Raw genomic sequence first — 12,141 nt, forward strand, 5'->3', positions numbered from 1 at the left:
ACCACCTACAATAAGTTTGACAGCTCAGCTTATTTTCACCCCCTGAGTGTGTGCTCACACGAAGAGTGGCAGCAGCAACAGACAGCTCGAGTCTCCACCACAGGAGTTACTTTTCCCTTTTTTGTTGCTGTGCGTGCGTCCCTACGTCTCCTGCTGGCTATGAGGAATTTTATGTCTGCGTAGGTTTGGTCACCGCTCCCACTTGGACCTGTTTTTTGGGGAGGGAGTGTTTGGCATCGGTGTACAAATAAGTCAATTCATAATTAAAAATATAATATTTTCTTTGTCGGCCGTCGCGAGGGAACTACATTAAACATGTCGAGGAACGCGGAGGAGGTGAACAAGCTCGCTGAAAGTACATACAAGGTAAGCGCTGCTTTCCTATGAAGGTGGGAAACCCAACAGGTGCGAGAGGGAAGAAGTGCCTCCTTAAACTCGGGTTCAAGTTTACAGGTTGACTTTTACCAACCTGTTGTTTAACAGGTGTTATTCATGGTCCTCGTGAGGGTTTTTTGTTTTTTGTTGTTGTTTTTTTAGCAGTAAAGTTTACTTGTCGTGTGGACATTCGCCTTTAAGTAGTTTACCTTCTTTTTGAAAACACAGCAGAATATATAGGGTGATATATGTTTAGCTTATGGGCACTATCACAAGTAAGTGACAGTGTTACAGCAGAAAAAAGACTATTATCACACTTGATTATCCTACCCTGGGGTCTTGCTCTTTCAGGATCCCTGAGCTTTAAGTGTGTTCTTGGTTTACTCAGCATCTCAGCCTGCACTGTTAACGAGTTCACTGCATTTTTGTCAGCACTTTTTATTTTAGTTTAGAAGCTTCCCGAGAGCTTGTAACTGCCTATTAGTGAGTTGAATCACTGGTTTTGAGAGAATAGCCCCACCCTGGGAGTGGCATTTCCTTTTCCCTCTTTTCCCATTAAATTGCTGCCGTGGTTGATCAGCATCATTTGGGCTGTTCTGTAGTTCCGTGCCAACCAGTAGCCTAATTAACTTTAATTTATTTACTGAAGCGGGAGCTTTTCAAGTGAATTGGTATTTACTACTCCTCCTTATCTTGGATTGTGGGGAAACTGCTCCCTTTAAAGCAATTTTAATAAGTAATCAGCTGTTTTTTTTTGTTGAGTCTATGATTTAATTGGGTTTCAAAGAGAAGCCTAACCAATGAAAATGAAACGTTTAACTGAACGCGAGTGGCACTCACCAAATCCCACCAGGCTTTCTGACTTAATGGTCCTCTGCAGTGTGCACGCCACAGGTGGCAGAGTAAAGGTGACTGTGTTCAAAGCAGGAGGAGGAAAAGAAGGCAAGAAGCTTTCTCTCACGCATTTATCCTTTTTAAACAGTTCTTATCCACCGGCCTCCTCCAGGGTCTACCCCCACAGCTCATTGGCGTGGTGAAATGCAGGAAAAAGACTCCAGGTTTAATAATTTAACTGGCTGTGTGTTTTGTGTGGTAAGATTATACAGCAAGCTCCTTGGCAGCCATCACCTCAGGCTCATTGATAATAAGCAAGACAGGCTCCCAAAATAGTCTGTTTAAATACTTAGTGGCAAGTTGTGTTTGTTTTTTGTTGAAAATGAACACAATTTGGCTGTTTACATGTTTCATGGACTTTTAAAATGCAGTGTGATTTTCAGCAATGGAAGAACAAGTTCTTCTCTTACAGCATTATTAGATGCTGAAAATTAAAGGAAAGGTTACTGAGTCATTTCTTATGAATGCCTGTATCAGCAGGGAGCTGTTACTTACACATTATGTCAGTATGCTGCTGACAAATGTCTGACGTACAAGTGGCTGAACAATGCAAGACTCATGAAACATTGTTTGCCATGGGTGTCCTAAGGAGGTTTTGCGTGTGTGTGCATGTTAGCCAAGACCTGTCCTATTCTATACTAATCAGAGGGTTGGACTTGACATCTGTAAAATGGAGCTCAGAAAATTAGTAAATTTTTTTCCAAGACATAATTAGTTCCACTCCACGATGTTGATTAAAGGATGGCGATCACTAGAGACCCCACTTTTATCAGATTAGCCTGTGTCTTTTCATGCCCACGTTATTTAATCGATTGTGCATTCTTATTCTCGTATTTATTATTTCTTTGTTGTTTTTGTGTTTCCTGTCTTAAGTTTCCACAGAAGCAATTTTTGGCCTCTGTGACATAATTTGTAGACATTATCTGTATGCATGCGAAGGTGTGCCTGAAGGACATGGCTATAGCTTCCTTTAAACTGTCGTCAGGCTCTAGTGTGACTGCATTCATTCATTCTTTGCCTCGTTATTTACGTCTAATGTCACTCTGTCAGTTTGACAGTCACATTGAATCCTTTTTCTCTCTCAACCCCTTTAGACCGTAATGGAACAGTTCAACCCAGGACTGAGGAACCTGGTCAACCTGGGCAAGAACTATGAGAAATCAGTAGCAGGTGAGCTTTTTTCCCCCTTTGTTTTTGCTATTACATTAAAAAAAAAAGATTCAGAGTTTATATATTAAGTTAGAGTTGGCTAAGAAATGAAAAATGGCTAACTGGAAGGACAAGTTAGCCATTTTGGAGGAAGGATCGGACAGGTTGGAAAATAATGTGGCTATTTGTTACTCTGTGGTGTTCAGAGGGTATTAGGGGCTACTGTGACAAAAATTAATGACAATTTTATCATTTTCCCAGCAATGACCCTGGCAGGAAAGTTGTATTTTGATGCACTGACTAAGATTGGGGAGAATGCTGCAGTTTCTCCTGTCTCCAGAGAATTAGGTAAGTTTCCAAGTTGATCTGTCCTGTGATTCTCCACTGGGATAAACTGGGGGAAATCTGCAGACTGTGGAGGCAGCTCCCTTTTTCTCAAAAAACTTTCTTCTTTCTAATTTATTCAGTTGTATTTTATTCCCAAGGCAGTCTTTTCATTTCTAATAATAGTTTAAGGATGATTTACTGATCCTCAGCCAGAGCAGATTGTTGTTTAATTAAAGTTGATGGAAAACCTCAGTTGAATGACTTTTTTTTTTTTTCTGCAACAGTCAATGTCATTTGGTATGTGTTGCACACAGATTTGCGGGAGCAATAGGAAAGTGGCCTCTCTGAGTATACAGGGTAGATGCAGGTTTGGGTGAAAGAGCAGGAAGTGTTGTAGGTCTGGGGAAAAGATGGGAAATTCTCCAGCTTAACAAGACAAAGCTGAATTGAGAGGGTGTGTTGGGTATATGACGGGAGGAGAGTGAGGCATGTTACACGTGAATAATGCAGTGCATCTCGAGTTGACTTCCTAAAGTAGCTCACAAGCTTCACTCCATTGCATTTGTTATGTCTGTAGATTTATTCACGAAATGATCAGATGTTTATCACCGGCTTCATTCTAAATATGTGTGTAAACATGGGATAATTGTGAGGAACACAGGAGCTGAATTCATTCAGTGCCAGTTGCCATTTTAGAAATATTAGGTTTGAAGTTTTAACAAAGTGAATTTAAGTCTTAAATTAAATTTTCCTGACCTTGCTGATCGGGAGCATATTTTCAATTTAGCAAGATTTGCCAGTTCTAAAGTGCATCTGACATCAGTGTGAGAAATGGATCATTAATTTATTCACAAGTCAATGAGATGACCCAGTAATCACAAGCTAAAGGAAGTTAATATGTATGCCCCTCAGTCGCTGGTCTAAATCCTTCTCAGCCCCATCTCATAAGACGATGAAGCACAGCCTTGACTCTACACCTGCAAAGCCTCATAAGAAATCAGAGGTTTGCAAAAGATATCCACAAGACACTTTGTGCAATATAACTAAAATTAATTTAGAAAAAAATAAATGAACAGAACAACAGCTATTCCCTGGTTTGTTTCATGATGAAAGAGAGCAGGGTAATGTTTGAACCTCTCTTTATCACTAAGAAACTAAACCCAGGCAGTGCTCTAGCTCGAACACATCAGTAGTTACCCACTGATTAATTCCAGCACCGTTCTTGTGATTTTTATGTATTTGAGTGTGATAGACTTGGGAATACACTGTTTGTTCATCGTCCTATGTTCGTTCTTCTCTAACTCCCCAGGCTTCAGTTCCCCTGAGCTAATTTGTAGTCCAAAGAAGTCTGGCATCCTAAGTCATTGTCACAAGTGTCACACTTTGATTTAACCACTGTACGCCTCTCATCTCCCCCGCTGATTAGTAGCAAAACTGCTAATTAAATTTAGCAGCACAATGGGAAGTGCCACCTGGTGTCAGTTTCCTGGCACAGTTAAAGTGATACTCCGCCCAAAAAAAAGAAACACCTTGTGCACACTTGGCAAGTGGCTAGAAAAGTAAGCCTTTGAATCCTCAATAGCCTCCTTGAATTCACAGTGGCACATTTTTACCATAAAATATTGTGACAACAGGTCCTTCTGAAGTTTGCATCCTTAAGGCTGGTTTAGAATTGCAAAAATACAATATTGATATAAAACATTTTGGTTGGTTCATCTATAACGATGAGCCTGTCAACATACGATAGATTATACTGTGTACAGACTGAGCATGTGTATACTGCAATTTAAGACCATCTGTGATCTCGCCACATTGTACACATGCATTTTCTTGCAACCATAATCAGTTGGTAGGATCCCAGCTATGATTGGCCAATTAATCAGTCAAAAACTGTTGTAATAAACTCAGTTTTCAAGATTAAATACTCAAATCAATAGTTTTAATGTTCTCAAATTACCCATTTTATTTCTGATTTTGATGTTTCGGGCCTATAGACGGGTGATTAAACGATTCATTAAAAAAAAAAAAAATCCTCCCTTTAATTCAAAGTAACATACCCACTAATCTCCTCCTGTGTGGCATTGTGTGATCTCATGATGGATCAGTTTATTCTGAGTCATTATGCTGGATTATGTAGAGCGGTGGGTGTTCATCTAGTTTAATGAACCAGGCTTGAAGACCCAAATGCATTGTACTTGGAGTCTGTGCTGCACGCCTCTATAAATAGTCAGGATCTTCAATTTGTGTCGTGAGTTGCTGTCAGGTTCCTAAGACATTGTTTTAAGTTGTAATAATTATGGAGACATCTTCTACAAGAAATGTGGCGTTAAAGTCTACACATCTTCATCACGAGGCTGCTCATGCTTGTAGTGAAGCTGCTCTGTAAGAAACATGAGCTCCAGTGACAGATAACCAGAAACCAGATACTCTCGCGAGGCATTAGAGCACCGGTGCACCTCGTTCTCTCGCCCCTTTCCTTTATCTCTCCCTCCACTTCTGCCAGAGTTCAAATGTCAACCTCTTTTTTTTCTTTTTTCTCATTCGAACGCTCAGGTTTCTGACGTTTGGTCAAACAAAGAGCAGGAATTAACATGTACAGACCAGGTTGTTCGGATGCAATAGGATTAGAACGTGCTTAGAATTTGCTCTTTACATCTTCTCGTTGTACTTCTAGTCTTGATGCTAGAAACAGAAATGCACAGGGAACAGTGAAAAGAACCGCAAAACTGCTGCCTAAAAATTGGAACAGCAAACAGCCTGTAAGATATCTTGACTGTGCCGCATTTCATTGTCCCCAAAGAATTTAATCTCATCCTATCTTGTCCTTTTGCAGCAAAAAGGGTATTTATAGATGTTTCGTGGACACAGACACACAGTGACTAGTGTTCAAATGGCACCAGGCCCACTTTACATAATCCAAGCATGTTTGCATGCTGTGTCAGGTGGCTCTCATAGATGCCAGGATTATTTTGTCCACAGTCAAAAATGGTGGAAGAACTGTGGGTCTTCCTTTTTTTTTTTTTTTTTTTTTTTTTTGCAGGCTTCTGGGAAAATGCAATAAAGTGCTCAGTCTTCACAGAGCCTTTCTACAAACACAGACATTGCCTATCTGTCTCAACATATGCAATTACGAAAGACACCGTTCACTGTCATGTGGGACATAAAACAATTGTATCTCATCTGAGACAAAAAGGGATTTATTTAAATCGATGGTGGTTGGGTTGGCTGGGTTTATCTCTGTGGTTCTGGTTGGGTAATAATGGCACATTGCTTTTAGAGTTATCCTCATAATGATACACTATTGCCCTCACACCTTGCTCAAAAGAGTTCACCTGTTGCCGAGCAACGTTTTGTGTGGTCTGTGCAACAATAAACAAATGAGTGAGAACTGCTGGAAAGAAACTGATGCAATCTTTATGCAGTTATTAATATGAAACATTTACGTGACATCATTTTCTGAATTTTGTTTTTGAGGTATGTTTATGACTCGACTTATACGCCTTACATATAAACCAGTCTGTCTGGTGTTTGACTCAATACCACACCTGTTGACATTTTTAAGATTATTCTTACTGTAAAATGAGGGGACTTTAAGGTTGGGCCAGTCTTGGGCCCTGTTTTATTTTAAATCTAGCATAGCCTTTCTAAACTCTTTTTCTTTCTTTTACTGTGTATTGCCATATCCAGCACTACTACATTGTCATTTCTTCTCTTATACTTATTGTAGTACCTTTTTTCTGCCTCACTATTTATCTCATCACCATATTTTCCTCCCACCCTTACCCTGCCTGCACTACCCCTCAGCCTCTTTTATTCTGCTCTGTCAAAGGGCAGATTTACTGGGATGATCGGAGTCTTTATCTGCCGAGCTGTTTGAACTGCAGCAGCCAGTCTCACTGTGAGGCAAGGTGGAGCAGGCAAGGTGTGGAAAGATGGAGCAGGGAAGGGCAGTGTTTACATACTGATGAATGTACAGGTCAGTGTCTGCAGGCATATTGAAAGGCTGTCAAGGATTTGCGCAGTGCATTTGTGCACGTCAGAACACAGTTGAAAGACGACAGCAATTTTTTATTTTTCAAACCTTGGTGTGCAGGCTGTTTTTCCTATTTATCAATGTGCTCCAGTATGGGTCTACTGCTCTGTAAACCAAACAAATAACAAATCTAGATGAGGACTTGATGAGTAAAGTATTTATTCAATGATGATTTGGCTTGTCTGTTTGTAACACACAAACTGGAGGTGTTTGTATCCTGAAGCAGAAGCCACTGATGGCTGGTTACATCATTATCAATACTTATATGTGCAGTACAGCTGTATTTGTTGGCTGCAGCTGCATGGGAATCAGCACCCATGGGAAAATGCTCAGTGTGGGAGAAGATGCAGCGTGCATTTGTTGAACGTCTTGTAATCTTGTGTTGGCAAATCCACTGATGTATCCCACATCTATGCTACAAACAGAAAATATACCCGACATATGCTGAGCATTATCTTGAATTTAAATTGCTGTTGGATGTAAACTAAGGATGTCTTACGAATAAGTTGTGTTCATGAGACTGCACACAGATGATTCATTTTCTAAACAAATTAGTTTATCTGTTTTGACGTTATTGCAGAAAGAAGATGACAAAGAATGCTGGCTAAACAAACAGAGTGACCATCTGTGTAAACACAAGTTATTAATTGGCCCAAGACAAATTTATACACACACATTGTTATTCTGTGTCTACCCATCATCTAAGAGGTGTTGAAAATGGTGATTATCAAAGGACTGCACCAGCCAAACACACACACACACCCATGCAGATTTCAGTCTGTGAGCAGTATTATCCAGAAGGCAGTATGTTACAAAGGCCTTCTTTTGCATGTGAACTCTTGACAGTGTCATAAGAATGAAGTGCAGAAATTATCTTCAGTTGTCCTTTTTTCTCACATCTTGCACAGCAGAAAAAAGCCTGCGTGAGATACTCCATTTGAGTTAGACGAGCTGGGACCTGCCTGGGTAGACCAGTCTCGTGGGCACAAAATAGGCACAGACTCGGTTTCAGTGAGCTGGCAGGTTAAAGACCACGTGCACCTACAATCAATAATATCTAGAAAAGTCACACCTCAGTGCTTGTGTGTAAACGGCAAACCAGACTCAAGACCGTTTGTAGCCTTTCTTGTTAGTAGAGTTACTGCTATTAGTTTTGCATAATGCTTGGCTTTGGGTACTAAGCAGTACTATTTGAATGCAAAGAAGTTGAAGGGAAATCAGTCTTCAGTGGAGCTGCCAATACTTTGCTTATTTGTTACTTGAAACCACCTATTTACTTTTAAAAGTAATTTAAAAAAGTAAGGAATAACACCTAAAAATTTCAAACTTGTCTAATAGAAGAAGAGGTAGTACAATTTTTATCTCTGGGATATGGGGACTTAAAATGAAAGTGCTGTACTTTGGCTTGGCGCTACAAGCATGTAGTTATTATGCTCTGTATTGTGCTCCGTAATCCTAATTTGATTGTTTTTAGGAAAAACAGGTTATGATTTGTGGCAGCCTGCCATCTGAGTTCTTTTTGATTTCCTGAGCAGCAAGTGGTCCCGTTTGGTCCAGGCTCCATATAGTTTGCTTTCATACCAGTGAAGGAAATCCTACATCACATCTGTAGCTGGTTACTTTTTTGGTTAAAGAAATATTGCAGATACTGTCAGACTTATAGGCTATAGTCTGTGCTGTGCATTATGGCTATCATTTTACACTTTAGTGGAATATCTTTAGATAATGATTTTCTGTACAGTCGAGACAAAACTTTCCATCTTATAACTTTAACCTGTGTGACATCTTTCCCCCTCCTTTTTTTGCACCTGGCAGGTGTAGTACTGACAGAAATCTCAGAGGTCCACAGGAACGTTCATCTTGAGCTGGAGGAAAACGTGAGTCTTGAATATGTTTTTGCAAATGTATACATGTTTTGTTTTACGTTATCGAATTGATTTTTAATTGTATTGCCTCTCCCAAACGCATGCTTGTCTCACTCTCTGAACCTGTTTCTCAGACTGAGGTGGAATTCACTAACCGGCATTTAGTGGTGTGCTGTCAGCAAACGGTTCTTTTCATCCTTCTGCTGCTGTTGATAGACACCACCTTATCTTCCTACCCACCTACAACAACTGAAGTAGCATCATGAGCAAGAAAAACATGAAACATTAGATACAGAAGGAAAACAAATGGCTTTGGGTTGTAGGAGCAGCTGGGGCTTTATCTCGTTGCTGAGAACAAGCAGGTCCTAACATGTCCTGTCCTGTACCAGCTGGGGCAGTTACAGTTTGATTAATTAAGTATGAGCATTGTGTACGCTCTTAGCACACTAACACCACAAAACGGTTGCACGGACTACTTTATTAATCTTTTGTTCAGTTTTGAAGAACATGTTGTAAATGTTTATTATGTAAAGGTTGCAAAATTTCAGTTCACTTTGTGTTTAGGTAGCATGGAAAAAGACGCCATCGCTTTATTGGAACTTGCAAATATCGGATATTTTAAGTGAAAATAATTAGCAGAATTTTATGTATCATATTTCACTACAACACAAGCATTCTTAAAATTTAGATGTTTAAGACCTTTTAAAAAGATCACAAAATGTGGGGCACATTATTTTTATTGAATGTTGCACAAGTTTTGTGCAAATAAATGATGCTAGTGCCTGAAAGTAAACCAGAAAACATGAACATGACGCAGAAAAGTTGGGAGGCACTCTTCTGAGACATTGTTGCAAACGGCATCAGTGGGTGGGCTCAGTTGTTAATGGACGCGAGTTTATGACTCACAGCATTAATTCAGGTCAGAGAGTCAGAGTCTGATGACTATGTGTTATGTATACTACAGTCCCTGTGGTCATCTATGTTTTCAGTGATGGGGTCTTCCACATCATTGATCTGCTGCGTGTGGGTGCAGACACTGCATCACAACAAGGGGAGCGCTTTGACTCCCTCACACTAATGAGAGGGAGAGAGCTGGAGAGCATCTGAGAGAAGACTGTGGGCATTCCCACGCTTTGTATCTGACTCATTCATAACCGCAACCTTGGACTTGGTTCTCGCCCCCGCACCGATACACTTTAAATGATCATTCTCCATTTTTCTCCATGAGACTTGCAGCATTTTTCCTTGTTTTCTGCTGACAGCAAAGCTTGACAAACTGTAGCCCTCCATCCACCCATCAAGTTTATAATAACCAGTGTGTCTTCCTATCCTCTCTTCTCTCTTGTCCTTCCTCCTCCTCTTCACCTGAAGTTTAAGCGGTTCCACAGAGACATAATAGCTGAGCTGGAGAGAAAGACTGACATGGATGTCAAATACATGACAGTGAGTAGTTTTTCTGTGTGCGCGCACAACTAAGTTTGGGTTTGTTTTTGTTATCACTGGCTTTTGTGCTACATTTTACATTTTTATTCAGCAACTACATGAAGTGAGGGAGACGCAAAAATAAAATGGAATAAAAGCCTTTGAATTGGTTTTAATACAGGATCAGCAGGTAAGGAGGACGTAGATGATGGTTTTTAAACCGTGTTGAGTTGAAAAATATGAAAAGCAATCCTTTTTATGCACTTGATGAACTATAATCTCGTTCTGTGCAATAATGCAGGAATTTTTTTGTGACTCTTTGAATTGGGCATATGTCCTACTGAAAGGGTTATTATCAGCACAACACAGGACAAAGAAGGGCCTATTTTCTGCAGTACAGCAAGTCTGTGCTCTTTCAGAGTGATGTTTGGTACTCTGAGTCTGTAAATGGATCTACATGAATGTGCAGAGGTAGCTGTAAGCACACTTTACATTTTATTTATAATAAAACAAAGTTATTCCTCTCTGATGTTCACTTTGCACTAGTGCCATATAGTAGATGGATCCAGCCTAACACATCATCACAGACGTTTTAGCAAACGGTTTACATTGCAAATCAGCTTGCGTAGTTTACTGCATAGTGTGAAACATGACTTTGTACTGGAAGATTTTTTTTTTTTTTAATATATCCAGCATATACTGCAAACTGGACTGTGGATATATTTTGGCAGTTTTCACCATTTTAAAATTTCAAATGATTCATCCAGTTATTCTTAAAGTTCACAGTTTCTCCTTATTTCTGCTACCCAAGATGGTTTTGACAAATCGCATCAGGTTGGTGTTGCAGCATTTACATGAATCATTCTTCTGATCTAGGCCACATTTAAAAGATACCAGATGGAGCACAAGATGAAGCAAGATTCTCTGGAGAAGTCCCAGGCAGACCTGAAGAAGCTGAGGAGAAAGAGCCAAGGCAAGAATGCGAACAAGTACGAGAACAAGGAAAGCGAGGTGAGACGAACTTAAAAAACAAAAACAAAAAAAAACAACAACTCCTACAGACACATGACACATCGTACACACATGCGCTTTCTTTGACACACGTGGGCGTGTTCATATAACGACACTCATTCACAAACCTTGACACCTGAAACTTGCAGCCAGAGTAGCAAAAGTTACTGGCAATATGTGAAGCGTCTGGTCTGTGCAGTTGTGCAGAAGCTCCTTGTTTGTTTGGGGTTTTTGGCTTCTTTTATCTTGTTCAAGAATACACCCGCACAAGGTCCCCTTACACCATCTTGTTCTACCCGCATGTCCACTTATAAAAGTTGCCAAACACGTGCACAAACAAGAAAGCAAGCAAGCACTAACTCTTCAGGCTATAGAAGTGACATTTGATTAGGAAACGCTAAAGTTAACCAGGCCACTCTTTGAGAAGTGGAGACTTTATTGCACTCTTTTTGTCTTGTTATGTAGTTAATGTTTTACAAGGGCCAAAATGTTTAAAAGTGTGCTTTTATTGTCTTTTTAAATTATGACCATTTCTCTGTTGGTACTTATCCGTGATCTGTGTGTCACAGTTACCTCAGGTGCTTTACGTCATTGATCTCGATTAATCACTGTGGAATATGAAGTCATTATAACAGGTTAACTCTGTTATTACATGGTGCAACCACACCCTGGCAGTGACGCTGCTAAGTGGAAAGTGCAAATGAGTTAAACCTCAGAGTTCCCTCGGCCTATGAGCATACCAACTTAAAGTCTTGCATAACCTGCCTACCACTGATCCTGCCAGGCAGCTTATTCGCCTGAGCGTGTGTGTGTGTGTCTTTTGCATATTTAAAGATTTGTGTGTTTTGTCAACAAGGTCTACTTTACTGAAGGCTGATAAACTGCATAGTTAAAGGAAGAAAGAGAAAGAGACCTTAAAAGGAGTTTCACACTTTAATAGAGGAGTGCACTAACATAAATACTTGATTTTATTTTCGGCTTTAGCTTCTACCTCTGCCTACACTTGACTTGTCATTGCCCAGAATTATTTTCTTTATTATAAAGGAGAGAGAGAGAGAAGCACAA

At 40.0% G+C, this 12,141-nt stretch overlaps 1 protein-coding gene across 2 annotated transcripts in view; it reads left to right on the forward strand.

The window, feature by feature from the left end:
- baiap2l1b (BAR/IMD domain containing adaptor protein 2 like 1b) overlaps positions 1 to 12,141 on the forward strand; it is a 27,691-nt gene continuing 15,550 nt past the window's right edge. For both annotated transcript variants that reach the window (XM_005925453.3, XM_005925454.3), the window contains exons 1-6: positions 1 to 366; positions 2,364 to 2,439; positions 2,680 to 2,766; positions 8,594 to 8,655; positions 10,015 to 10,086; positions 10,942 to 11,076. In XM_005925453.3, coding sequence (XP_005925515.1) covers positions 316 to 366; positions 2,364 to 2,439; positions 2,680 to 2,766; positions 8,594 to 8,655; positions 10,015 to 10,086; positions 10,942 to 11,076 — 483 coding nt within the window. In that variant the 5' untranslated portion in view covers positions 1 to 315. The remainder of the gene's footprint in view (positions 367 to 2,363; positions 2,440 to 2,679; positions 2,767 to 8,593; positions 8,656 to 10,014; positions 10,087 to 10,941; positions 11,077 to 12,141) is intronic.

Source organism: Haplochromis burtoni, unplaced genomic scaffold (genome assembly GCF_018398535.1).
Source record: "Haplochromis burtoni strain Fernald_Lab_line unplaced genomic scaffold, NCSU_Asbu1 Contig_81, whole genome shotgun sequence".
NCBI lineage: Eukaryota > Metazoa > Chordata > Actinopteri > Cichliformes > Cichlidae > Haplochromis > Haplochromis burtoni.